Source organism: Pogonomyrmex barbatus, unplaced genomic scaffold, assembly GCF_055798465.1.
Source record: "Pogonomyrmex barbatus isolate J1 unplaced genomic scaffold, ASM5579846v1 scaffold3, whole genome shotgun sequence".
In the NCBI taxonomy this organism is placed as follows: Eukaryota; Metazoa; Arthropoda; class Insecta; order Hymenoptera; family Formicidae; genus Pogonomyrmex; species Pogonomyrmex barbatus.
This window is the reverse complement of record NW_028297127.1, coordinates 10,521,416-10,548,802: the sequence shown is the minus strand read 5'-3', so window position 1 is coordinate 10,548,802 and position 27,387 is coordinate 10,521,416. Positions and strand designations below refer to the sequence as shown.

The window sequence follows — 27,387 nt, the reverse complement described above, 5'->3', positions numbered from 1 at the left end:
TCTGGCACATGCTTTTGGAACACCTGTATAAAGTTTCTCTTCTGCTATATGCAGTAGTGACTATGTCCTTTTTTTTTAAAGTAGTTAAAGGTTATTGTAATACGGTCATGCAGATACACAGAGGTAATCATAATGCGAGGTTGCTTACGCTAGATCTCTCCTTTATGACAATCAGTTGCTCGCTGCAGATCGATCAATTTATAAGTCGTGAAAAAAACGCATTATTATAACTGAAGAATTGCAATTATGAATCTTAGACAATAAATTACACAAATAGAAAGATCACAAGAATTTCTTATAAAATAAAATCTTTTCTCCGATCACATATTAATATTTTATATAACTGAAAACATTTGCAAGTGTACGATAAATAATGTAAATTAATGTTTAATAATACTTAATTTTATATATATATATATATATATATATATATATATATATATATATAAAATAGACAATAGAAAATATAAATATTATTATGAATCAGAGTATATACGAGGGCATATTCGGACATCAGAAATAATAAAATTATTAAAATGAAGATTTCAAGGATTCACGCGTAAACCTATATCTTGTGTTTAAAAAAAATATGAAAAAAATCTATAGTAATTAAATAAACAAATAATTATCGTAGCGATGATTAAATATAAAATGAAAAATTCATATTAGTATGCGAGTCAATTTTTGTTCAGATAATTCCAGGACATTGTACTATTTGCAAAAAAGGATTATAGGAGGAGACTACGTATAAATAAACGACAAAGGCCATGTTCTTAGTTTAAGATGTATGTGCATATGTACGTGTGCATGTATATGTGTGTATATGTATTGTATCTGCATGTACCAGAAACAACAGTTCCAACTTATAACAATTCTTTTATTCCTTTTTACCATTATTATTTTATTGTAAATATTAATATTAGTTATTTGTGGTTGTTTTTATCATTATTATTATTCATTATTATTTAAAATGGCTCTACGAGACCAGAAACCTGTAAAGGGTTTTTTTCCTTATCATGAAATAGTTCTCGAGAGCAGAAACTTTCAATTGCAAAAGCAGACGTTCTTTTACAATAAAAAACTCAATTTGACAGATCCAAGATGTTCTACTCTGTATTTTCTCCTTTTTCACTCTTGTCTCCCTTCTCATATTAATCTGATTATCTTAAGTTCACGTGACCCTTGAAAATAAAAGTATCGAAGTTTAATGATTCGAAGATCCGAAAAGTTAACGATATGATGATTTAAAGAAGTAACAGAAATGAAACGAATCTAGGAATGTCAGATCTGAGGAACTTAAGTTTCTTACAGCGATTTTAGATCCACGAAATCTCAAATTGGAAAAAAGATCTGTGTCTGAGAAGATCTTCTAATCTTAAATTCCAAGATACCTGGATTCCCAGATTCCGACAATTTTGCGATCCAAGCGTGATCCACGCTCGAAAGTAAGATGATCGCGAACGAAGTATGAGATGAGATAAGACACATGGAAAATCTGAACGCCAACGAAATGAGGAGCTTAGTTGCTTGCCTCTGTGTGCTTATGTGAGTGTCTCTTTTTGTTTTTTAAGTCATCTTCAAAAATTTGCTTTCAAACGTTCCTTGAGTTAGCCATAACTGAGACAATTTATATATATAAAGTGGTTTTCCCACGACAGTTCGCTGTATTATAATATGTATAATATGTATATATCTATATATATATATATATATATATATATATATATATGTGTGTGTATATATTTATATACGCTATATCGAATAACTCTCGCGCGTCGTGTGCTATCATTTCTTTCTCTCTCTCACAATTTCTCGAGTATACTTACAATAGAAATATATTAAAATTGCAAAGTTTCACATAGAGCGTATCCTCAACATGTATCGATATATCACTTATAATCATGTAATACATTCGCTAACGTAAATTCCGAATGATTCAGTTTATGTTTATACTGCGTACACGTAATTTATACGTGCACATATATGTAAGCATATTTTTCAAGTATCATTCGAAACCTTCAATTACCTTCCTTCTTATAAAAGACTATTTACACAATTTCTTTTTATATAGAATGAAAAAATAATATTTCAATAGTAAAAATATATAATTCCTTGAGAAGGAAATTTAAGAAAATTTCCCTTCTCTTATAAATTCTTAGTTACAAATTTAAACAAAACAAATAAAATAAAATGTATAAAAATTTTTCTACCATTGGAATTTAATATCTTTTTTAAATAATTATTTATCACAATACAAGAAATTATGTACCAATATAATTATATGTTGTTCTATATCGTAAGGAAGGAATATAGAAAGCTTTGAGCGATACTATCTATGTGTGTTCCACTTCGAATGAATGATTTTCATTCGCGGATCCAGTCCAAGAACCAGTAGCTGCAACGAGCCAAAATGCCTAAAATAGATATTAGGTTCCGTTATAGAAAAATTAATAAAAAATATAGATAAAGAATTTAGAATTAAGAAAGAATTACTAATTCGATAAATAAATAAATCAAAAATATTTAAAAAATATTTAAGAAACTTATTATAATTTAGAAACAATTTAAAAACTAAGAAATTGAAGATTAAGAAATTAAAATTTTAAAATGCTCAAATTAATTAATTAAATCCACATAATAAAAAAATGTATCTATTTAATTATCCAGATTATAAAAAAATTAGATTTTCAAGGAACCTAATATCTAAATGATTGAAGATCGAAGAATCCAAGGATTCAAGGATCTTAGGCTACGAGAATATGTTTCACAAGTCTACAAAAAGAATTTACGTCGGCGAGAAACAAACAACTTTATTCTCATTGTTGTCGCATCGCTTTATCATTAAATTTGTCGATCTTCGCGCAGTTTGTGAGTTTTCCGCGATGTTCGATGAATTAAAGGCAGCCACGCGATACGTTAATCTGTATTTAATATCGATAGTGAGCATTCTATGGCGATCTATGGATCAATACAGGTGCTCGCCACATGTTATTCATTCGCCGTCATTCGAGATCATCGATCGTTCCTAACGTCGATGATCAATCTTGCCTCTTCGCGGGAGTTTCATTCTCTGTTGCGCCTAATTAAAAGTATAAATTAATCCTTTATTGCAAAATTATTGCATATCTTTTATAAGAATGCTATAACAAATATGTTTGTTGCGCTACTAATTATCATAAATTTATCTCTGAATAATATTATTCTAATATTCAACGTCTTATAATAAATTTCAAAATATATTTCTAAGAAAATTTATTGATCTGAAAATCTTAATCTACATTAAGAAAGAGAATCTATATTAAAACACTAGAATACCTAATAATCAAAGTTAAAAAAAAATATTTATCTTAATATTTCATTTATAAATGTAATTTATCCAAGAATATTAAATTAATACTAAATTTAAATTTATTTTTAATTAATAGTGGCAAAGTTTACAAAAACTACATTTAAATTCTGCAATAAAGGATAATCATTGGCGCGAACAAAAAAAATAATTACGTCATCAAGTATAGCCAAGTCTTGTCGAGTCGAATCGTTACGCATTAAATATATTCAAACTTCTTTTATTTCATTCTCTTTCCTCTCCCTCTCTCTTTATCCCTTTAGCCTACCTAGCTCTCATTCTCTCTCCCATACTTTGTTTCTTCTCTTTAGGGCAGTGTTGTGGACGGTTACGGAATCAGCGTCCGTAATCCCAAAAATGTTTCCTACAAGTATACATGCTAATTTTAATAAGTACATATTTCAACAACCGTCTTTATAGAACTAGGTTTTTAATAAAGTTGTATATATTATATCATATTACACATTATTTCATTACGTTACGATTTTCTTCTAGCTTCGCTTTTTCTTCTCTTCTTATTAAGAAACACATTCGAAAAAAATGGTGCTTCTCGTCGATCTACCCTCTATCGTCTTTCGATTTTACGAATTAGGTTCCTTCCCGCGACGCGGATGTAATTCGCACGCATCGCTCGTTTTTTATTTTTCCGTGAATCTCATTCTTGATCCGAGGATTTCGTGAATTTAGGAAAAGCTGTCGATCTTTCGATTCCTTATAAAACCGATATGCAAAGTTATTCGAACGATGACAAATAAAAAGATTTGGCACAATGTTGCTCATTTCCCTGAAAATTGGAAGATATTTTTCTAAATTTTCTCTATTCTAATTAAACAAGAGTTGCATTGAATATCTTAATTAAATTATAATCTATTTAAAAAAATCTATTTACATATTTAATAAAATAATATTAAATTAAAATTTCTTTCTCTTTGTCATCCTCTATAATCTTCAAAAAAACTTTCTTTTATATTCCTCTATGATTGCATGGTAATTCTAGAAATAATTTAATATCGATTCTAAAAAGTTAAGAACGTGAAGGATTGAAGAAAAAAGATAGAATTCGTATCGTGAGATCTCAGGATCTAAAAAATTTTAAATATGCACAGATTTATAACATGTTAAAGATTTATAACATATTAAAACATCTGGGATATAAAATATTTAAATATAAATTCTGTGCGATTTAAAATACTTGGAATCTAAGGCACCTAGAGTCATAATATTTATAGATTAAAATAATTTACGAAATTTAATATCTAAGAAGGTGCCATATAATTTAAGAAATTTCAAAATCTAAAGTTTCGAATAAACTCCGAAAACAATTCAAAAAATTAAAATTCTCATGATTGAAAGAATATTTGGACTTGAAACAGTAAAGTTTGGAAATCTCTTACGAGAAACATTTTTTAAAGAAAATTGAGATATTACAATTCAAAAATCAAAGTTTTTTGGATATTTTTAAAATTGAAAAATTTTTAAGAACTCTTAAAAACTTATAAGATTAATATTATAAATTCTAAATACACACACAGGATTATTACAAAGAATTCTAAAATTTTGTAGGACTATAATATTGGAAATTTTCTAAAAAGATCTAGAATTTTAATGAGGGACTCGAGATCTTAAAAAAATTTTGGAAGTGTCCTGAGAAATCCTAAAAAATTTGATCTAAAAAATTGTAAGTTCGCCAAATTTTAGGCGGTAAAGTCTGAACTTTCATGGATATACTTGGCACGAGACGACGCTGTTGCATCTCTTAATCTTAAAAAATTTCTAGAAAATGCTAAAAAAACTCAAGCTCATGGGGAATCCTTGTAGGATCATGGATTCTAGGAATATTCTAGGAAATGCTACAGACTTTTAGGAAAAATCACAAAAAGTTTTCAAAAAAATCCTCGGATTCAATGAAGATACCACGTGATATTTCGCGTCCTTATTTCCGTTTACAACATATCCTAAGTTAATAATAACCAGGAATAGATGTATAATCTATCTATCTATCTAAAACAGCATCATATTAAAGTCTATCCTCCTCTTCTTCCTCATTATCTTCATTATTCTCTTCGGACTCCTCTTTGTAGCCGGGATGCTCTGAGATTGCGTAATAATTTCCATTGTAAATCACCCCGAGCTCCCGCAGTACATCGCCCCGTATGATCGCCTTGATCGTCCAATTGTAGCACTCCTCGCTCTCGCTCTCGCGATCCAGCCGCTCGACGTCGAGGATTTTGGAGCTGAGTCGCTCCAATATGATGCCGATATCCTTGATGCTAAGATGATGCTTCTGGTCGACTGTCAGCTGATCGATCAGTAACAGAAATTTCTCCGAAGTCACAATCTCGTCTTCCATTATTGTATTCTCCGTCTCGGACTCGGAGCTGTCGTGCTCTTGATGATGATGATGATTGTGATGCAAGTGGAAGCTAGTGGCACCAACTAGGCGAGAGCTGGATTCCTCGTCGGCGGTATCACGAAAACGAACGTGACCTTTGCTGAGACCAGGTCGCTTGGTGCCGTCCGAGAGGGAGGATGGTGGTTGCGGCGACGGAGTTTGCGTTTGCGTCTGCTGTTGTTGCTGTTGATGTGGATGATGCGGATGTTGATACTGCGCGTGCTGCGCATCCTGAATCGGCGATGTCGCCACCGATTTGTGCACGGCGATCCTACGGCCCTCCTCGTGCAAAGCACAGCAGTGGAAGTCACATTCGCCGATGGCACCGCCATCGGCGCCGTTCACCGGACTACCGTTTCGTGCGACCGGCTGGTGAATATGGTTGGAGCACTCGGGTGTATGGATGTGGATGGTCGTACTGTCGAACGAATTCGTACCCTGCTTCACCAAACGGCCCGGTATGTGCGATTGCACCGGCTGCTGCTATTAGAATAGAATAAGCTTACAGCATAATAGAAAGTGCTTAATATTGTTTAACTTTTAATTTTTTTTTATAGGTAACATGATATTGTTAATTGATTGATACAACTTAAAACATAAGAAATTGCAATCTATAGATAAAGCACTTAGATTGATTATGGCCATAGTTGAGACTGCAAAGTTTAGTGCGACGTTAGGCTAATAATATTTTCTTAAAAGCAAAAACAGATTAATTTTCTCAAGATTTTAGCGAAATGGATGTCGCACTGATCTCCTCGTGGACTCTACGATAGCTTTAAAAATTTGCGATGGAAATAAAATTCCAAAATGAGACGATTAAAGTGACAAGACTGCAAATTGAATATACCATATCGTCATGATTTATCACAGTGATTCGCGGGCTGGTGTACCGCGATGGGGCGATCTCGCCGGGCAAGTGCCCCGCCTTGCCGTCATAGCTGAGCTTGTCCAGGCTGGTCTGGATTACCAGGGACGGCCGCTGGGCGCCACTCAAGTCGGCTTTCTTAGTCGGCGAGTACTTGGAGGTCTGGGCGTCCTGACCTGCCTTCGATTGCTGCTGCTGCATCTGCGACGACGACGACGAGCGCTGGTCCCAGTGCAGCACCACTGTGACTCGGCCTTTATTGTCCATGATTTTCCACGATGGCGTCTCATCGTGCAACTCCAGCGCGTGGATTGTCTCGCAGACTATTTTCGGGATCGCCGAAATTGCTGGGAAAGAGAAAGAGAGAACGGGTTATCAATTGTCGGTGGACGCGGGAGGGACGCTGCGAAGGATACGGGTAGTGTTTGGTGCTGCAAGGCGTAACAATCAGTGCCGGTGATCCATCGCAAGAGTGTGAGATCCACAGATCTTAAGGGAGCCAAAGAACTTACGAATTCAAAAGTCTAAAGAGGGTTCGGGTGATAATGAAGATTGTTGTAAAAGATCCAAAACATCTAAAGAGAGCTTAAGAATAGAAGAAAACCTACTTGGTTGATCGTTTAAAGGCTTGTGTGTGTGTAAGGATTCAGTTTGATCCACATGTAATTCAGTTTGATCAGTTTCAATTTTATCAGTTGCCTCGAGATTAGTTTCCTTAACCAAGTTGTCGATTTCCATCAACCAAAGTTGATCGTTGTAATATCCCCTTTACATAGCAGCGCGTATGACTCTAAAGAAGCTATATATTCGAGGGTTCAAAAATCCAGAAAATCGAGACATTTGAAAGCACACAGAAGAAAAGCTACTTGGTTGATCGTTCAAAGGTCTAAATAAAATCTCAGTTTTATTTGTAAAATGATTTGTTATTGTATAATGAATGCCTAAAAGACGCTTTGACCCTCTGATATCCCTCTTTTACATTCTTCGGATATTCTTGTTTGTTTTAAACGTCTTTTCAAATTTTCCGTCATCCGTGTTGTTCAACCTTAGCTTCCTCAACCAAGTTGCCGATTTCTCCTAAAATCGTTCTGCGTAATGTCCCTTTAACCTACCAGCACGTATGATGTCGACGCCAGTGGGACACCAGCGTTCACCATGCCGCAACAGGAGCAGGATCGTGTTGTTTCCTAGTGTCTTGAAGTACTCGCCGTCCTCGACTTGCGTGCCGTCCGATTCCAAAACTAGCGAGACATTCTCGTTTTGTGGCACGCCCAGCTTTTCCTTACCTGAAAGCAAGGTTGGTCGAGGGTTGGGGTGTCAGATGACGTTCAGCGTTTGTGATAACGCTTTAATGTCAGTGTGTGGGCGTGTGCGTGTGTGCACGTGTGATATATATTCCGTTTTACGTGTACGTGAGCGTGCATGTGCGTGTGCCACGTGTCGCATCTGTACTGTGTAATCATGTGAATGGCGTAGTTGCGAATAATAGTGGTGCGTCCTCGAACGAACGAACGAACGAACGGCGCTTTGTTTCTGAGAAATGTTGCGAGAAATGTGTGTTGCGAGAGCGACACTTTCAAAGGAACTTTACAGATAATGCAATTCCGCGCTGCGATACGCCGAGCGGAAATATTTCCGACCGGAAATATTTCTTCGCCAGTCGGCCGGACAGATGGAAAGAGACTGCTCCGGAAGGACGACGCGACGCTCGCAAGAATTAGCCCAAGTGCGTCGGTCTTTTGCAAAGACTTTGACAGCAGAGTCTTTCTCAATTTTTTCTAAGTCTTTCTAAGACATTTTATAATCTTTTATTTAAAAAAAAAAGATTTTTTTCCTTCAAAAATATGTTTTGTAAAAATGAACGATACTTTGTGACCAGTAAATCAATCTCTTGAGTATCGTGAAAACAATGTTATATACAACAGTATGCTACTGCTAATTTATAATAAAAAAATAGATGAATAATAAGTTATTTCATCAGAGAATAATCATTCTAATAAATCTGATATTTTGGGAAATTTATAACGTAATTTTCAACAAAATACAGATTATTTTAACAGTGATAAATGTAATATCTTGAATATCTAAGATGCGTGATAAATACAATTTAATTTTTAATTGCTCTGCTTTTAATTTATCGAGTTTTAATAACTTAACTTTATAAATTTAGATTTAGATATTCTTTACCTCGGACAATCAACTCTTCAAAATTGCTAACAACCAATCCTTTTCTTACGTTACGCCAGCTGTCCCATATCTTAAAAGGTCTCTTGGCCCGTAACTCCTGCATAAAAATTAAATTAACATTAATAATTAACATTAATATCATCATTTAACGATTAAAATACATCACTAAAACATAAGATATGAATTATTATTTTTAACCCAAGAATAAGAATTTAAAAAATAATAAATAGTGTAGGATGAAAATCATAGATTGATGGAGAAAATAGAAATTTTGACGCGATCAAAAGGGCATGACATCTGGCATCGATTAATTTTAGTGCAGTGAAAAAACGCAGGTGTGTACTGCACTTTAATACACGGTATAAAGTTAAAAATGGTTGACATTTGCGATTATTATTGACCTTAAATGTTCTCCGGAAGCTCGTGCAAGCTTGCAGGCATGTAAAGCACTTTGTAAAAATAAAGATATTGAACATTAGAAAAAGGGTAAAACGGCAAACTCTTATGTTGGCAGTAGTTGAAATATGCGATTTACTGTCTTGTTATTTTTTTCATACAGTTTTAGAAAATATAATTTTATGCAATTTTGTATACATTTAAAGTTTGTATATATAATGTAAAATTTGTATATAAAGATATAAACAATAAATTAACTTTTTTTACGCTTTAAAGAATGTAAGAAAAAATAAAGAGATCTTGAAAATGAGATATGACTCATACACAAATTAAAAATAATTCGTGACAAGAAAAACGTGTGAAGAGCGTGAAGAGCTGACCCCGGGAAACGCTGTCGCCCAGATGTTAAATGGAGTAAATAATTTTCCAGCATGCTTTGCACACATAGAGGTCATATAGAATGGCTGATAAATAAAAACTGATACACGAAACTATCAAATATTTCACTAATTTTTAAACTTTTAACATAATTGCAATAGAATTGCATATATTTATAATTTATTTATTTATATATAATTTATATATAATTATTTATATATAATTATATATATAATTTATATATAATTTATTTATTTATTTATTTATATAGTCTGATATAGATTTAAATAGAAATTGAATTTAAAAAATGTATGATATAATATGCAAAACATATAAGATGATAACTGTTGTCCTAAATCCATTAATATACAACTGACATATTAACAATCGGAATATAACAAAATAATATAATAATTATTAAAAAATACGAACCAATGTTCTCAGCTGCGTGCAAAATATTCCTGAACTATTGCAATTATTGCATTTCGAAGATTTAAAAATCTTAAATATAAATCTAGGATTTAAAAATTCCTCCGAAACGTATCTAAAAATTAAAAAATATTTCTTCCTTCAAGAATCTTAAAATTTAGAAATATTCAAAAAATTTTAAATATTCAAATATCCACAATGTCCTGCGAGAACATTCAAAACATTCATAACACTCATACTTGTACTAGTACTAATATATACAATCAAATATAACTGATTTAGCATATAATTTATATTGAATTATATTGAATTATAAACGCGTGATCATATCTAATAATATCCATATTAAAAACAAGCAAATACAAGAATATAGAAGGGAGGACACTTACGGCAACAGATTTATCGCGTTTTTCCACGAATTTCCCACTCGAAGATTTTGCGGCGTTTATCGAAAGTGAATGATTTCGTTAATTTACTTTAATTTACTCGATTTACTTTAGAGATGCATTTACTCTACACAATTTATCCGCGAGTATTCGTCTCTGCCTCGTTTCGTGCACTCTATCGTACTTCGCACTCTTCGATCGGCAAGATTACATCCCGACGACGTCGCTAGCGATCTCGGAATAATGCGAATCGAAGGGGTGCATTATGTTTGGGGTTGTTTCTAGTCCTCAACGGGGTGGCGCTAAGAGGACGCGTGCGCAGTTTATGCTCGAAAGCACTGACCTGGTTTAACCGGTCTTAACTTGTATTAGGTGTACAAAAAAGTTCTGAGCTTTAGATTTCATACAACCGAAATAACAATTTAAATTTTATATATCTTCCCGCCCTTTTGCGGTTTTAAAGCGTTGACATTTGGCCTTCTAAAATGCCATACGGTTTGGCGTTTGATGCATATAACCTCAAAAATCAGTAGTGTTCACGACGGCAATAACAAAAGAGCATATTCGATTTTCCACCCACTTCGCGTTCATCTGAAGAAAAATGCTGCTGAATGATTTGTGCTGCATATGGAGAGAAAGTCATAGAAAGCTGTAAGTCATACTACATGTAAAAGATGGTATCAAAAATTTCGCCAAAGAGATTTCAGTCTTGAAGATGAACCGCGTACTGGACGCCCTCAAAAGATTGAAACGGACGAATTGCAAGCACTGCTGGATATAAACTCTGCGCAACTGGAAAAGAGCTTGCAGAACAGCTTGGCGTTACGCAGCAAACCATTTCCGTACGTTTACATACGATGGGAAAGGTTCAGAAGAAAGGCAGATGGGTTCCGCATGAATTGTCCGAAGACAACAAAAATCACGACGTGACACTGCACTCACTTTGCTTTCAAAGTTCCGGAAAAAAGATTTTCTACACAAAATCATTACAAGCGATAAAAAATGGATTCTTTATGATAATCCTAAACGTAGAAAATCATGGGTTGACCCTGGTCAATCTTCGACATTGACGCCAAAGCCTAATATCCACGCCAAGAAGGTTTTGCTCTATATCTGGTGGGATTGGAAAGGTGTGTGGTATTACGAGTTGTTACAACCGGGTGAAACAATCACGGCAGAACGCTACCAACAACAATTGAGCGACCAATTTGAGCGTTGCATTAGAAGAAAAGAGGCCATTTACTGGCCAAGGACGTTATAAAGTAATCTTACTTCATGACAATGCTCGACCACATGTTGCGAAAGCGACTCAGGACCATATCTTTGCGTTAGGCTGGGAACTTCTCCCGCACGCGGCGTATAGCCCAAACATGGCGCCTTCCGATTACTACCTATTCCGGTGGCTGCAGCATCATTTGGCTGATACACATTTCGTGAGATTTGAAGAGATACGAAAATGCATTGATGACTTTATCGCTTCGAAGCCGAGGAGCTTTTATCGTCAAGGAATTCGCAAGCTACCCGAAAGATGGCAAAAGGTCGTTGATGCAAACGGGAAATATTTCGTTGATTAATATTTTTTTGTTTGTTTTTGAATAAAGATTGAATTTTACAAAAAAAAGCTCAGAACTTTTTTGTACATCTAATAATAGAATATATCGCTTATTTATTTTATGCAGTGCATAGTTGGATTTGCCGGTCATTCGTCCATACTAATATATCATTATTATGTTTGTTAAACATTTATAATTATTAAATATATTACAGAAAGATGCGGTCAATTTGTAAGAACGAAAAATTCCTCTCATTTTTATTGCGTGAATAAATTATTTCATTTATTCTTTATTATTTTTCAAATTCTATTGTTTTCAAAGATTAAATATTTTCAAAGAGTAAATATTTTAAAATCAAAAAAGATTTTAAAATACTATATTGAGCTTATGCTTTCTTTATCTAACAATCTAGTAAAACGCTTAAAGTTCTACAAATATAATTAATATAATTAACTTCAAGAATTGAAAGATTTAAATAGAATCAAAGGGAACTTACGGAGAAAGGAGAGTGGAAACAAAAATTTAAAGAGAAATAAATGACATATAAATTTGTATACAAAACTAAAATTAAGATAAATAATCATTTAAATCATAATGTTATATATAAAAAAAAAGTAGAAAAATTTAACAAACGAGCAAGAATTTAGAATTTAAGGATCAAAATACCGAATATTTAAAAATTCAAAAATTCAGAGTTTTAAGAGTCTAAAAACTTAAAATTGAATGTTTATTGAGGTAATACAAGTATCAATCCTTTCTATGCAATAACGCATTCGCGCACTCGTCGTAAATGGAACTTAGTAAACAACATCGCAACGTGCTAACGAGCAAATAGGGAACCGCCTGCAGCTGCAGCGGTCTGTGCAACGTGAATGTACCCAGGTGCATCCCTTAACGAAGTATCGTCGAGAACCGCCGCCGTCGACTACTTCACGAATTTTTGATTTATTTAAACCCGTCACACTCAAAAGATTTTAAAGTCGTGGAATTTGGAATAACCAATGAGCCAAGAATAGCGTTAAACAAATATTTAACGGAATCTTTTGTGACGACGTTTTTTCAATGTGTCTGCACTGAAATGTCCTTGGATATTTATATGTTTTAAATATGTTTTCCTTAAGAAACTTAGTAATTCGATTCTCCATGTATTTATAGATTTTTTCTTTAGTTTATTTATACGCAAGACTGCAAAGTGTAAAAAAAACATAGACTCCACAAAAATATGAATTTCTTCGTTGGAATCACGAACTCAGGTGCATTCTTTAATAAGAAATCTGGAATCTACTCTCTCAAATCCTTACTTAATTCACTTCATTTAATAAAAAGTTTAATACATGCATTATAAATTATTTGTTTATTCTATTCGGATTTGTTTAGTTCATAAATTGAAAGTAGAGCCAAATAGCAAATCCGAAAGAATCTTTTTTGAAATATTCTCGAGAGTCAGATACAAAACTGCGAAAAGGCTTCTGAAACAAAAGGTATACAGGAATTTTGTGAAACGTGACAAACGATGATAAGGATTTTGCATAGAAGAGTCCGCGAACGTGCAGAACGACGAGAAGAATTTTGCGAGCATGCAAAGTAGCGACGAGCGAACATACAATGAGATACAGAGCGTTCTACAAGCGAGAAAAGCATTCCAGCAACGAAAGAGTAACATTCTCGCGACTCTGGTCCGCGTATAATTTTCAATATAAACAGGTCGAGAGAGAATATTTGTAAAAAGCGCATTGAATTTAAAATCTGTATCTTGTGGACCTTTTTAAGAAGATTCCAACAACTAATGATGGTGATACGAGAATTGTAGGATCCTGCAAATCAGTGAAGCAGAATCTACGAGCGAGTAGTGGGGTAAAGTTATTGTAAGAAGGCAATGAGGACGAGTCTATATGAGCGGGAAAAGCGTGAAGAAAGATTCTAGCAGTAAACAAAACGGATGCAAAGCCTCTGTGAACACGCAAAAACGACGAAGGAGCTTCTATCGAGGAATAAAGTGGACTTTGCAAATGAAAAAAAGTATCGAGAAAGAATCTACGTGCAAATAAAATAACAAGGAAGATTTTACTAATGTTAGCGGCATTATCAAAGAAAAGTTTTATTGATAAAAAAAATATCGATAATTATGCAAAGTGATAAGGGAAAGATCTAATCACTCTGATGAAAGATCTGATCACTCACATAAAACAAAATGAAATTTATGAGTTCTAAAAGAAGCGATAGATTATAAAGTTTCGAAAAACACAGAAAGATAATTATTCACAAATACTAATAAAAGAATTATTAAAAAAATAATTATTGTTTTAAAAAAAACACATATATGTGAAAGAGATAATAACATAAAAAGTTAATAGAATTGTTAATAATTAGCAAAGAAAATTTTCTGATAAAATACTATTCTAAAGAGAAAAAAGAAGTAAATGAAAAGGATCTTAAATATTCTAAACCCGATTCTCGATTTATCAAGAGATACGTTTGAATATATTTCCTCCCTATTTATTATTCCCCTTAGAAATCGCGGATGGTGATAAACGACTCGAATCATAATTCAGAACATGTTCACAAACTAGGACAACAGCAGCGAGTATCTCTACAACTATGTGCTTCCATATTACAAATGAAGAAAAAGCGTGTCCACCACAGTGAGTGCTAGGTGCGAGAGGATTAGAAATTTCAGAAATTATCGAGAAACACAATTCTTCAATGATATCTTCAATTGGTAGAATTGAAGGAAATGAAGTTTCTGAGGATGTAATTTTAAGCACATACACGAAATAATTTAAAAACCCGATGCGAAATCAATTCTTATAAGGGGAGACGATTGAGGTTTCTTCTAGCAAGGATTAATCCCGAAAAATATTCTGAGCAAACAGGATTCTACAATGGGAGGTTTCTGAAAGGGCAATCTCATGAGCACATAGAGGAGATGTCCTGAAAGAGCAAAATGAGGCCGAGCGATTCTACGAGTGAAAAAGTGGAGCATTCGTGCGAACACTTCTTTATGGAGAACCGCGCATCTATCGAGACGGAAGGAGCGGGCCGAAGGGCTCGTCCCTTCAGCCGTTCGGCCTTGCCGAGAGGGTGATGCACTCTGGGGGGTACAAGCCGAGGACCGACCGTCGGGTGTCACGAGGTCACGTGAAAATAGGTCACCGAGAGGCGTCCTCTCCGTGGAGAGAAGACTCCCACGACGGCGACGATTTCTCTCGTTTGCGATTCAGCACAAGCAGAAATATTAGAATTTCTCTTCCCCTTTATCTCCGCCACCGCGAGGATAATTTGCGAGATGGATGCTGCATGCGCGCGAGAAAGAAAGGAAGGAAGCTGCCGGAAGGATATGCGTACCTCTCTTGCCATTACGTCATAGCCCTGCAGGTAAGGAACCGTCCCAGCAGCAAGCGCGCAGTTTTATTCCGAAGGAACGACCACCAAGGCGAAGGGAAAAAAGGTTACACGTCGCATTATATATCGAGGGATGCTCTCTGGTTGCGCTGCTGTCTGCCCAGCCTGCTCGCGCGTACACCCTCGCAAGGTGTCTCTCTCTCTCTTTCTCTCTCGCCCTCTCGCACCGTCTCTGCCCCTCTCCCTTCTCCTCTTCCTCTCTCTCTCTCTCTCTCTCTCTCTCTCTCTCTCTCTCTTTCTCGTTCCTCCTCTCTTTTCGCTTCTCTTTTTTCTCTATCTTTCGGGCACGAGAACGAACACGCTGCGACACTTCACTTGACCGGCCGTCTGACTGGCTGGACTTGTGTCACTGGCTGGATAGCGGCGTCCTGTAACTACTGGCTGGCTGGCTGGCTAGTTGACTTGTATCACTGGCGGTCGACAGACGTGGTATCTTCCCTTCTTCGTGCGGCTGCTCCTCTTCGAGATGCTGCACGCCGTTCTTGTCGCACCCGCGGCGCCGCGCCTCGCTCCGTCCCGCTCGCTCGTACGCACGTCCGCGAGGTAGACGAGAGCGAGGAGCGCACAACACCCTCCGTTATCCCGCGATTAAAGTACTGTCGCCCCCGACCGGCCGCCCCTGTGCTGCCTTGCCACCAGGACAGACGGTGAGAGAGAGAGGGCGAGTGGAGAATGGCGAGAGGAGCGACAAGCAGGGGCTGCGACGACGTACGTACGTCCGTCGACGTGGACGTATCTAGTCCGACGATTGTGCCGTGCGTATGTGCGATTAACCGGCGTGTGTCTAAGATTTCACTGGCGCATACGACGGAAGCCCCCGCGAATTGTAACACTGGCTTCCTCCCAGCGGTTACTGCGGCGACTCCTAGTTTTAGATCGATTCTCCTACGGTACGTACCGCCGTACGCCGCGAGGGGTCGGAAGGGCCGTTCTGCACATATACCCTCCCCTGTCATCCGCCCTCTTGCCTCGTCACCCCCGCCGCAGCCCAAACCCCCTAGAAAACCTCGCCCCGCGAACGCCACCGACAGCTGAGACCTGCGACTACGTTGGAATGCCATTCCCGAGGGTACGGCAAAAGTCGCATTGGTAGGAAATTTCAAGGGATGAGATCTCTCCGAAGGTAAACGCGGTCTTGAATAACGATGCTTCGATAATATCGATAGAATTTAGGAATCTCGTTCTTTTGAAATTTTATAAATAGGTATTTTCTTATCGAGGGTTGAAATGGAAGATATCAAATAGGAGTAAAATAATTCTATTATGATCAAACAGTTTTATACAAGAGAAAGTTTTTCGACATTACAATAATATAAAATTAATAAAATTGATAAATATAATTATTATAACAAATATTATTTTTTAATTAAAATATTATTTAAAAACTAAATACTGTGTCGGAGTAAATAATCCTATTGTAATTAAACAAGTTTTGCACAAGGGATAGTTCTCTGAAAACTATAATATATGATGAGAGAGAGAGAGAGAGAGAGAGAGAGAGAGAGAGAGAGAGAGAGAGAGAGAATGAAAGATTAACATTGACAAATACAATTATTAATATAAATAAATATAATATAAATATATGATTCTTTAATTAGAATATTATTTAAAAACTAATTAATTTGACAGTATATAATATATCATAAATAACATTTTAATAAAAAAGTATATTATCGTTTCTTTATTTCAATTCATCTATTATGCATACGCGTGCATTCACGTACAAAGTACTTGTCCTACACGTAAGAGAATACATCCCTTGTTTACGAACGTGCATCGCCATGGCGATCGTCGAACAACGCGTAAATAAATGCGTTTACACATCGATACACGCAAATTTGTTGAACAGTTCAGTTCATCACGTCATTTAGATATTTTCTCGTAAGCAAATATATTAAACAAACATGGCAACGGAGAATTTGAGTGAAAAAAAGTGCGATTTCAACCAGAATGTAATCGAGCCACATTGCTCATTTGAACAATTATGCAATATGATAAATCAATTCGAGAAAGATAGCAGTATCGAAATCGCAGAGGTCAATCGAATAGATTTATTGGCAGTCGATGAAAAGTACAATGTCAATCTGGAACCAGCAATGTATAAATATTTAGGACAAGTAAGCAACGAAAGTTTAGCTTTTAAAAATTAATTAATAAAAGTTAATTCATTAATAAAAATTAATTAATTTATAAAAATAATATCTAATTTATTTCTCATTTATTTTCAAAAATTATTTTGCTGAATTATTATTGAATTAAATATAATTGAGCGCAGATCAAGCCAGAGAAAGATATTGCCACAGACAAATGTGGACCAATCGCAACAACTTACGAGGACATAATGTCCTTCTTAGGAACATTAGAAAATGGTATTAAGATTTAATAGATTAGCATTATTAAAATAATATTTTAATTCACGTTAAACAATACTAACTATATAATAACTTTTATTATTATTAAAAGATACACCTGAGAATGATATCATTGCCAATAATGCCACAACTGTAATCTCATCCTATCAAAATCTTAATAGGTAGAGAATTGATCTTCTATAATATTTCTTACAATTAAAAAGTGCATATTAAGAAAAAACGGTGAATTATATAATTATATTTTTTTTGTAGGTACGACGTGCAAACTCTCAGTTGTCATCAAGACGATTTAGAAACCGCAAAATTACAACTTGAGGAAAAAAACGCGACGATAGAATGTTTGAAGAATCAATTAAAATCTGAGCGCAAAGCGGCATGTGATAAAATGGCGTCACAAAAACACTGTCATGCTACCAAGACGAAAGAGTTAGAGAACAAGTATAGGACGATCGTGGAACGTCATCAGAAATTTATTGAACAGTTGATTTCCGAGAAAACAGATCTCACGCAGAAATGCGACTCTCTCGCCCGACAAATTAAAGAAATGGAACAGAAGATTCAGCGAGATATAAAAGTAATTACTGAGAGGCATGCTGTCGAGCTGCAACGTGCGAAAGAAAATATGGCGGCGTCTGAAAAGATCCGACGCGAACGGTGGCTGGAGATGAAAACGTCAAAAATCAAAGTAATCATTAATTTATCTCAATTAATATTAGCAAATATAATTCAAAAACTCCCTTTTAATTTTTATGAAATTATAACATCGAGAAAAAAATAATCTCATGCTAGAAGATCATTAATTTCTTTACGTTACACAAAGAGTTACACAAAGATATTTATAATAAGTAATAATAATGATAAGATGATGATTAAAATTGTGTGGAATAATTAAAAATTACACAAAAATTATTGATATTGCATACAAAAAGAACGATTTAGCTGAAGTATCTAAAAACTTAGTCGGACACAGATTTGAAGATAATTTTGTTGGATCATCAAAATAATTATGCAGCAACATTATTTTTTCTGTGCAGGAAATGACAGTGAAAGGCCTGGAACCAGAGTTGCACAATATGATGGAACAACATCAACAGGAAATCCAGGAATTAAGACGCGCGCATATAAAAGAGTTACAGGATACAGAGTTACGTGCAATGCGTAGATCGAATCAACAGCTGGAGCAATTACGAATCGAATTGACAGACAGTCACGAGAAAATGTTGGCCAAAGAGAAAGACATATTGACGACAAGGTATCACATGTCACATGTGTATTGATCTTAATATAATTTTAAGTAAAATCTACGTGAATCATAATAATGTGTGTTGATTAGATACAAGGAAAACTTGGAAGAGCAAGAAGTGCATTTTCAGATGCAACAAAAAACATTCACAGAACATTTTGAAAGAGAGAAATCAGCACTCATTGCAGAACAAAAGAAACGTGATCAGGAAACAAGCGCAACGATCCAACAAATGGAATTACATTTTCAAGTCTGTTTTACAATAAAATCTTTCTACTTGAGGAAAAATAAACAATCATTTAACAATAATTTATATAAATATCCTTTTACAGAAAGAAACGGAAAGATTAAAAGAGCAACACGAAATTGCTAAGAAAAATTTTGAAGAATCCTTGAGAAAAGAGTGGCTCGCGTGGTCAGATGATTATAAAAAACAACAAAATGCGAAATTCACGAGAGCAGAGGCTGTAATTCGTAATGATTGTCAAAAGGAAAGAGACAGGCATATAGAGATTGCTATAGTTAGATTGGAAAAGGAAGCTCGCGAAATGCGAATTAAGTTGCAGCAGAGTTTCGATAATAAATTGGAGTATGTTTATAATGCGTTTTTTCTCTAAGGAGGAGAAATACAAAAAAAACTTATCACGATTCTATCGAAATTATTTTCAGACTAATGAAAGAAGATTATGATGTAAAATTACAAACCGCAATTAAAAGCGAGAATATTTATAAAAATAAATTACTATTACTGGAAGAAAGACTTAAATGTACAGAAACTCAATTTGAGAAAACAGAAAATAAATTAAAGGAGTGCATGTTTAATCTCAATAATATGAACGAGGTAAATTTCGTGAAAATAACTCATTAATTAAATATAATTACTCTTTATAATTTGTCGATTATAGACGGTCACAAAGTTGACTATAGAGAGAGACGATGCAAAGGAAATAGCGAAGCAGGAAATCGAAATAGAGAAAAGGGAGTTGGAAGAAAAAATTTCGTCACTTTATCAAGAAATAACACAAAATAACATTAATAGAGATCAATTTATGACACAACTGCATAGCAGGTAAAAATATTCAATAATTCAATAAAAATATTAATACTGATATTGATATTGAAAATGATTAAATCACTTTTTTTCAATAAATATATCACTTTGTTTTAGGATAAAACTTGTAGTTACTCAAAAAGTTCTAACTATAAAGAATCTCAATAAAAAGCTTGAGGATGTTAATTCAAGATGTGAACACTTGGAAAAGTTGTTGGACCAACAAAGGAAAGAATATATTTTGAAATCTTTGTAAATAGCTTATATAATTTATAAGATCGTATGTGTATATATATCTCCGTTTATATATTTGAACACAAATTAATTTTTACTATGTATAGAGATACTTTTTCCTGGACAAATCACCACGAATTATATGTTACAAAATGCAATATTATATTAAATAACAAATCATATCGATAATTGATTTTATAAATGTAATAGTACATATAAAATTAAAAAAATATAATAATTAAAATAATTTACTTTTATATTGTACTTTATATTGTTACTTCACTCAAGAAATTTTAAGTGACAAGTATAAAATATAGACTTCGAAATTTTATACACAATTTCAAATATATATAAAAACAACTAGCTAATATCGGTAAAAATTTTATCATTTTCGTTGCATTTTGTTCATTCATGATCAGATATAATAGCGACATAAACATATATTATGCAGATGTGAATATAATATATTCACATTCATAATTAATAAAAATGTGATCTTTTTACAAACAATATTATTCAATCTCATTAGTTAACTTTATTTGCGCCAAGAAAGGATCGTGCAAGGTAAATGATATCACACTTTTTTTACAATTTGCACAACGTCTTCGTCACAAAGAAGATGATCCTTTCCTACTTTTTGGGGTTGATGTTTCACCGATGAGCCCCATACCAATGCGCTGTAACAGAACGAATAAATCAAATATTTATAAAGATTAATAATTTTTTACGATTAATAATTTTTTTACGAATATTAAACATGATAAAATACAATAATCTTACTATTTAAATTCTTTCGCGATCGATCTGTGAAGTTTATTACAGAAGTCTTCAACGGTTCGCTTTTCAATATTTAATACTACGGGTGCGTTATAGTCCGGGAGTTGTCCTTTTGGTTTCGTGTAACTGTCATCAAAATTAAATTCATAGATTATTCTAATAGAAATCCATAAATTATAGTTTATATGACAATTTAGAAGATTTGGACTCACATCCTCACAAGTTGTAAATAGTCCCACATTTTTTCCAGCAGATCATCAAAGTTCCATTTGTGATGAGCTGAGATCGGCACACAATGTGGAATTTTATAAATAATATCTAATTCTTCTATACTTATTTGATCTATAAGAGAAAATTCTCGTTCATTAATATTTCTTATCTATTTCTTATCTCTTCATCATTATACTTGGCAACATTTTTGACATAATTACCTATTTTATTCAAGAGATAAATGCAAGGAATATAAACGCGATTTCCTTCTATAACGTCGATCAAGTCATCAGAGGTGGCGTCGTACCTTAACGTAATGTCCGCATTACTGATTTTGTATTCTGACAAGATCATTTTCACCGAGTCAAAATCTAATTCGGATTGTGGACACTAAAATATTTGCAATAATTTTTAATTTCTTGATATTCGATCCATACTGACTGTTAATAATCAATAAATTAAAATCAATAAATCATTTTCTTACCATGGTTTGTAAATTAATACCACCCTTATCTTTCTTCTTAAAAGTTATATTCGGTGGCTGTTTGTTCAAGCGCAAACCAAAACCTTCCAATTCATGCTCGATCAGCCGTTTATGTCCGAGTGGTTTGAGCACATCTAAGACGATAAAGATAAGGCTGCATGTTCGCGCCACGGCGATAACTTGTCGTCCACGTCCCTTGCCATCTTTTGCACCCTCTATAATACCTGGAAGATCTAACAGCTGCAAGATGCATTCTGTTATAATCTTACTTGATTTTATTGCCATAGTTAACTTTGAATCCTAATTCAGACTGTGATTAAAGTAAAAAATATTAAATCAGATTAGAAATATGGCTCATATTTGCAAATTAAAAAAATAATAGGCCCTATGAAAAATAATAATTATTATATTCAAAATTTTCATTAGTATAAAATTATATAGCAAATTATCCATTATAGACTTACTTGTATCTTTGCACCTTTATATTTTATGCAACCAGGGACAGTTGTGAGCGTTGTAAACTCATACTCAGCTACTTCAGAATACACACCAGCAAGTGTACTCAACAAAGTAGATTTTCCCACAGATGGAAAACCTGTATATTTAATCAATTAAAACTATATAAAGAAATTTTGTCACATATAATCTATAAGATTTTATTATATCATAAAAATTCCTTGATATAAATAAATTAAGAAATATTGATGTAATGAGATCCTCACCTGTCAAATTGTAAGAAAATGGGAAATATATTACTTGTAACATCATTACTATTCATAAGTACTTTTTTCAATAACAAATTGATAATGTTATATTTTATTAATAACAATAATAACAATAACACAATTATATTTTGGAAGCAATAAGTATAATTATTATTATTCTTATCACTAGTTTATATATGTATAAGTGTGTGTGTGTGTGTGTGTGTGTGTGTGTGTGTGTATGTGTGTGTGTGTATGTATGTGTGTGTGTATGTGTGGCAAGGATAGATAATGAGTTTTAAAAGAAATCTTAAAATATGGAAAAAGCAATAATATGTTATGTGTAACCTGTTTCAATGTAACTGGACTATAATGCAGCTAATATAAAACATCACACATTTGTGAAAGACCTACCAACGAAACCAATACGAGCGTCACCGGTTTTGGCAACTTCAAAACCCTGCTCGCCACCTCCGCCGCCTCCTTTCGGAGTGATCAGTTCGCGTCTAAGCTTTGCTAATTTCGCTTTCAACAGACCCAGATGCCCAGAAGTCGCCTTATTCTTCTGAGTACGAGCCATCTGGAAGAAAAGACCATTCCGTGAACAAAATGCTACAAATAACAAAATACTCGTAACATCAATAAAATAAAGATTACCTCAGCCTCAATAGAGGCGATTTTTTCCAGGATCGTGCTCATTCTTGGATTTATTCAAAATATTGTTGGATTTATTCCTCTAATAAACTACTCAAACGAGACTTCCTGTCATATTATTAAAACTGCAGAAATGCCGGAGTACAATGACACAACCTGACATGCTACATGTGCGCGCATGCCGATTGTTACACGAATTTTTAGCGCATGCGCAACAGTAAAATAGTAAAATAATAGGTTTGTTTGCATTGCTTATTGCATTTAAATTTTTCGTCCTTTCTTTTTCCATTGTCCTTGAATATATCTATCCTACTTTTTAAATGTGGAAAATTTTCGAGAGTGCAAGCAATGCGAACACATCTATTTATTTATTTTGTAACTGTTAGGAATTTTTATGTTCAGAGTACCGATCAACTTTTTTCTAGGGCGAAAACGTGAAAGTGGAAATTTTTTTATTAGTCCATATTCAAGAGTCAATTTTGTAATTTTTTGTAACTTTTGTAATTAACTTTTATAATTTTTTGTTTTTATCTCGTTTCAAGATACATAATTGGCCTGAACCCATTTTTATTGATAAAAGTGTCTAGAGGAAAATTACATAATCGTTATCCTAATATAGGTTTAAAATAAACGGTCTGCAGGGGGTCAATCATGTAACTTTACGTGAAATTTTTCACTTTTCATTTTTCACTTTTTACTTTTCATTTTTCACACCTCAAATATAAAAAATGAAAAGTAAAAAGTGAAAAATAAAAAGTGAAAAATTTCACGTAAAGTTACATGATTAACCCTCTTGACATTTCATGTGAAACTTTTCATGTACAGCGATTATGTATGTAGTTTGGATGCATGGAAAGTGAAATCATGAAACATAGTTTCATAAATTTTATAGCTAATGAAAATTATTTTATTAGTACAGTATTATATACATCTTTTAATAACCAATTGTATATGTACTACGTACACTTAATCCTAACGCAACTCTAAGCTTCTTTAATTCCGAAGCATATTTATTAATTCCCTAGATTTCCGCCTTTCCGCCAACAAAGTACACAACGAAAAAGTTCACGTAAAAAATTTCACATTTTGAGAGAGTTACATGATCCCACAAAATCGTACATGATCGTAAGTTCACGTGAAACTTTTCACTTTTCATGTTTCCGCCCTAGGGGAAAAGTTACATGATCGACCCCCTGAACGCGATTAATTCTTTCTATGTTTAATCTTTAGGGAATGATATCATTCTGGAATTGCTCATTCTGTTTTCATGTTATATACAATAAAAGTTTGTTTGAAAATTTATTTAAATGAAATCGGAGAATGTTTAGAGTGTAGTGTTTGAAAAGTGTTTGAATTTATTTTAATGCGACAGCGATAAATTCCCATATTTTTCCTATTTTTTTAACGTATTATCTGTGTAACATGGAAGACATAGAACGTTTTATAAAACTTATACAACAGAAAAGACTTGCTAATCAACGCGAGTTAGAACGTCTCGATGCCGAACCAGATGAACACAAAAAATTGATGAAGGAATTACGAGACTTGAGAGGTAATCCAATTTTAATTATTCTTCCTCTCGAATTAGTTTTAATTGGAATTAATTATGTTGAAAAATATCATGATTATATCCATTAAATGTCTCATTGTTTGCAGGACAGAGGATACAATGCAAGGAAAACATCACGAAACATCTCAATATGATTACTTCGCACAAGCATTCTGTACACAAGATCGTACACTCTTCAAAAGATATTTCAGGCTTGCCTGTACCACATGATTGTGCACAGTATGTAAGAATGTTTTTTTTTTATGTAAAATTTCAACTCTTCTCTTGATTTAAATTTTTCCATTTTAGAGATGTGAAGACAATGTTCACTGATGCGATTGAATTCTTGAATAATATGGGAGATACTTACAAAATTCTTAATGCTAAAGAAAATAATATAAATCCTTTAAAATTGATCCAGGCTGTGGTAAATAACAAAAATTATAATATTAGTAAATAATGAATATTTTTATTCAATATAGAAGAACCTTAAAAAAAAGTATAAGAACCTAGACATAATAAACAGGAATAAGGAATAAAATAAAGAAATTACAAAGTGAATTATTTTCAAAAAATGAAAGGATATTATGTATTGTATGATCAAAGAATATCGCAGTTTCTCACATGTTGAAATTTAATTCTCTGTTATTAATTCCTTGTGTTAATTCCTTTCATTTTGCCTAAATTCTAATCATGCTTTGCAATTTTTAGATAACATGCACAGAAGATGTAGGAAAAGCACTATATCAAACAAAATGCAGTATTGCCCAGCTGGAAACATTGAAGGAAAATATTGCAGTGCTACAACAACATGTTTTAGATAGCAGTGATAACACTGAAGGTGAATATTCAACTCTTCAGCTTTTTTGATAATCATTTATTGTTTATTGTAAATTTGAATGGTATATATAAAGAAATGTTGATACAAAGTTTTAAGTATTAATAATAATTGAAAATATAATTAAAAGCTTTTATTTTTTAGTTTTCGAAAGTATAAACCTTACTAATAATGGTGAGTCAACAGATAGTGGATCAACTATAATGTAAAAAATAGTTTATTGTCTGTTATGTGTATAAAAACATTAAGCAGATAATTTTTATGAGAAAAGTGTATAATATGTATTTATTGACTATTGTATCAAAATTTCATGGCAGTTATATATATTGAATGTTATCCAGTTGGTCATCCAGATTCAACTTCAACATTACTAATTGAGGATCTACAACTTCCTAAAAAAAAAACAATTATATATATACATATATATTTTTGTAACATATTAAGGAATAATGTAATATATTATGGAATAATTCAAAAGAAAGAATTTTATTGTCATTTATATTTGATGATTATTTTTCTCTTACCCTAAAGTGAGTAGTAACTTGGAATGTTTGTTGTTGATTAGACGATGTTTGCTTGTCTATATAATTACATGGGTTGTTTAGACTTTGTTTCAATTTTGTCAAGGGCATCGTTTCGCTGAGAAATTTGGAATTATCTAAATATTATTTTTATAAATGTTATTTTTATAGAGTTGAATCATTATGAGTTATATCTACCTTATATTTACTAAGTTCAAGTTCTCAAATTGGCTACGAGGATCGATTTTATATTCATTTTTGATACGATGAGCGTTTTCCAATGCTTTAATGGCTTCATTTTTTTCAAATGTCATCTGGATAATTATTTAATTATATTGACATCTATATTTAAATATCATGTAAAAGTTTGATTACTATTACCCGTGTGAAATTTTCAAGATCTCGGGCGCGTGTTAAAAGCCGACATTCCTTTTCTCGTAAACTTTGCAGATGCCCTTCGAGGTATTCCATTTTTTCTTGCCACTTTAATCTTTCTTGTTCGGCATATATAGTAGCATTTTGTGCTGCTTTTATAGCAGCCGACATCTGAAACAATATTTTTTTCTCTTAGTTTTTTAATATACACGCTCTATATACTATGAAAATATATTTTTAATTTACCTCTATCTTTGTAATATTATCAGTATTACTATTTATTGTCTTTAAAACTTCATATTGCTTCTTCTTGGCCGCAATTACTTCTTTCTCCTTTGTCAAAGCCTTCAATTGTCTCTCTTGTTCATTAAGCCAAGATTCTTTCAACGCCTTGCAATACATTATAGATGATTTTCAAACAGCATTAATATTAATATTCATTCATACATTAATTATTTAATTATATCTACGTTAGATAATTACCTCTAAATGATTACGCTCCCATTGCACTTTTTCTTCAAACAATTTTTTTTCATGTGACAAAGATTCCTCTTTTTTTTTTAATGTTTCCAATGCATTATTGAGCATTGAACTCTTCTTCTCTAATTCGAGCATTAATTGCGTAACATGTGAATCTAATCTCTCAGCTATTTTTATTATTTTGTCATGGTCTTGCTCCAATAATTTCTGTTGCTTCTTTATTTCTATGCTTTGTACTATAACAATATTGTAAATAAAACATAACAAAGTGAATAAAAGTTATAAATTACTTGAAAGTTGAAATTACTTATTTAAGTAATTTAATTTGTTTAAGAGTATTTTAAATTTTACTTCAACATACTTTGCATGTCTTCCTCCTGATTCTTTAAATAATATTCTCGTAGCTTTATACTTTGGTCATTTCTTTGATCAGTCTTTTCTTGAATAATTTTTATATTCTCTATGATAAAATCAGCTTTTTGTAACAAATTCTGCAAGTCAGTCTTATGAGTCGCTATAGTAGTCATAGCTAAATTCTCCACTTCTCGCATTTTTAATATG

The 27,387-nt window shown here is 33.2% G+C and overlaps 5 protein-coding genes across 13 annotated transcripts in view; 2 read left to right on the top strand and 3 right to left on the bottom strand.

Annotated features, from left to right (window-relative positions):
- Window positions 1–856: 856 nt before the first annotated feature.
- Drep2 (DNA fragmentation factor-related protein 2) lies at window positions 857–15,977 on the bottom strand. 3 transcript variants are annotated; one of them, XM_011642420.2, is made up of 5 exons: window positions 15,278–15,977; window positions 8,791–8,887; window positions 7,716–7,889; window positions 6,586–6,950; window positions 857–6,218 (listed from the first exon to the last, which is right to left on the bottom strand). In XM_011642420.2, the coding sequence occupies exons 1-5, from the start codon at window positions 15,287–15,289 to the stop codon at window positions 5,364–5,366; spliced, it is 1,503 nt and encodes a 500-aa protein (XP_011640722.1). In that variant the 5' UTR covers window positions 15,290–15,977; the 3' UTR covers window positions 857–5,363. The 3 variants fall into 3 exon arrangements, with proteins under 3 accessions (XP_011640722.1, XP_011640721.1, XP_011640724.1); XM_011642419.2 differs by having other exon boundaries at window positions 857–6,221; window positions 15,278–15,975; XM_011642422.2 differs by lacking the exons at window positions 8,791–8,887; window positions 15,278–15,977 and adding an exon at window positions 7,212–7,402 and having other exon boundaries at window positions 857–6,221; window positions 7,716–7,856.
- A 29-nt stretch (window positions 15,978–16,006) lies between these two features.
- Window positions 16,007–20,485, top strand: dila (centrosomal protein dilatory). Of its 6 annotated transcripts, XM_011642599.3 has the most exons (11): window positions 16,089–16,457; window positions 17,184–17,451; window positions 17,610–17,703; window positions 17,798–17,867; window positions 17,959–18,391; window positions 18,741–18,958; window positions 19,040–19,199; window positions 19,282–19,538; window positions 19,619–19,790; window positions 19,855–20,018; window positions 20,118–20,485. In XM_011642599.3, the coding sequence occupies exons 2-11, from the start codon at window positions 17,239–17,241 to the stop codon at window positions 20,254–20,256; spliced, it is 1,920 nt and encodes a 639-aa protein (XP_011640901.3). In that variant the 5' UTR covers window positions 16,089–16,457; window positions 17,184–17,238; the 3' UTR covers window positions 20,257–20,485. The 6 variants fall into 6 exon arrangements, with proteins under 6 accessions (XP_088935846.1, XP_011640901.3, XP_088935847.1 ...); XM_089079721.1 differs by lacking the exon at window positions 17,184–17,451 and having other exon boundaries at window positions 16,090–16,403; XM_089079722.1 differs by lacking the exon at window positions 17,184–17,451 and having other exon boundaries at window positions 16,091–16,457.
- A 261-nt stretch (window positions 20,486–20,746) lies between these two features.
- Window positions 20,747–23,254, bottom strand: 128up (GTP-binding protein 128up). Its single transcript, XM_011642391.3, has 8 exons — window positions 23,067–23,254; window positions 22,824–22,989; window positions 22,170–22,300; window positions 21,706–21,945; window positions 21,443–21,611; window positions 21,224–21,353; window positions 21,015–21,137; window positions 20,747–20,911 (listed from the first exon to the last, which is right to left on the bottom strand). Exons 1-8 carry the CDS (start codon window positions 23,106–23,108, stop codon window positions 20,809–20,811), a joined length of 1,104 nt encoding a protein of 367 aa, XP_011640693.1. The 5' UTR covers window positions 23,109–23,254; the 3' UTR covers window positions 20,747–20,808.
- A 964-nt stretch (window positions 23,255–24,218) lies between these two features.
- On the top strand, window positions 24,219–25,949 carry LOC105429428 (uncharacterized). Its single transcript, XM_011642393.3, has 5 exons — window positions 24,219–24,615; window positions 24,720–24,852; window positions 24,922–25,039; window positions 25,324–25,453; window positions 25,595–25,949. Exons 1-5 carry the CDS (start codon window positions 24,486–24,488, stop codon window positions 25,657–25,659), a joined length of 576 nt encoding a protein of 191 aa, XP_011640695.1. The 5' UTR covers window positions 24,219–24,485; the 3' UTR covers window positions 25,660–25,949.
- The window catches only part of twy (fas-binding factor 1 twitchy), a 4,133-nt gene continuing 2,395 nt past the window's right edge, over window positions 25,650–27,387 (bottom strand). Inside the window, exons 7-13 of one of the 2 annotated variants that reach the window (XM_011642394.3) lie at window positions 27,188–27,387; window positions 26,830–27,062; window positions 26,593–26,736; window positions 26,353–26,517; window positions 26,170–26,285; window positions 25,975–26,089; window positions 25,650–25,842 (exon numbers count right to left, since the gene is read on the bottom strand). The exon at window positions 27,188–27,387 is cut by the window's right edge and continues 92 nt beyond it. In XM_011642394.3, coding sequence (XP_011640696.2) covers window positions 25,768–25,842; window positions 25,975–26,089; window positions 26,170–26,285; window positions 26,353–26,517; window positions 26,593–26,736; window positions 26,830–27,062; window positions 27,188–27,387 — 1,048 coding nt within the window. In that variant the 3' untranslated portion in view covers window positions 25,650–25,767. Of the gene's footprint in view, window positions 25,843–25,973; window positions 26,109–26,169; window positions 26,286–26,352; window positions 26,518–26,592; window positions 26,737–26,829; window positions 27,063–27,187 lie in introns of those variants that run through there. The other variant, XM_089079713.1, reaches the window with a different exon arrangement.

What these genes read in the sequence shown, in the direction of transcription:
- Drep2 (XM_011642419.2), bottom strand. An exon ending in TGAAGAGTTGATTGTCCGAG is followed by an intron (nt 7,890 to 8,790) that starts GTAAAGAATATC and finishes CCTTGCTTTCAG; the next exon opens with GTAAGGAAAAGCTGGGCGTG. An exon ending in CGTCGACATCATACGTGCTG is followed by an intron (nt 6,951 to 7,715) that starts GTAGGTTAAAGG and finishes TCTCTTTCCCAG; the next exon opens with CAATTTCGGCGATCCCGAAA.
- dila (XM_011642599.3), top strand. Translation starts at nt 17,239, where the DNA reads ATGGCAACGGAGAATTTGAGTGAAAAAAAGTGCGATTTCAACCAGAAT. An exon ending in CTTAGGAACATTAGAAAATG is followed by an intron (nt 17,704 to 17,797) that starts GTATTAAGATTT and finishes TATTATTAAAAG; the next exon opens with ATACACCTGAGAATGATATC. An exon ending in TGAAAACGTCAAAAATCAAA is followed by an intron (nt 18,392 to 18,740) that starts GTAATCATTAAT and finishes TTTTCTGTGCAG; the next exon opens with GAAATGACAGTGAAAGGCCT.
- 128up (XM_011642391.3), bottom strand. Translation starts at nt 23,108, where the DNA reads ATGAGCACGATCCTGGAAAAAATCGCCTCTATTGAGGCTGAG. An exon ending in TCGCCTCTATTGAGGCTGAG is followed by an intron (nt 22,990 to 23,066) that starts GTAATCTTTATT and finishes CTTTTCTTCCAG; the next exon opens with ATGGCTCGTACTCAGAAGAA. An exon ending in TTATCTCTTGAATAAAATAG is followed by an intron (nt 21,354 to 21,442) that starts GTAATTATGTCA and finishes TTTCTCTTATAG; the next exon opens with ATCAAATAAGTATAGAAGAA.
- LOC105429428 (XM_011642393.3), top strand. Translation starts at nt 24,486, where the DNA reads ATGGAAGACATAGAACGTTTTATAAAACTTATACAACAGAAAAGACTT. An exon ending in GGAATTACGAGACTTGAGAG is followed by an intron (nt 24,616 to 24,719) that starts GTAATCCAATTT and finishes CATTGTTTGCAG; the next exon opens with GACAGAGGATACAATGCAAG. An exon ending in TAAAATTGATCCAGGCTGTG is followed by an intron (nt 25,040 to 25,323) that starts GTAAATAACAAA and finishes TGCAATTTTTAG; the next exon opens with ATAACATGCACAGAAGATGT.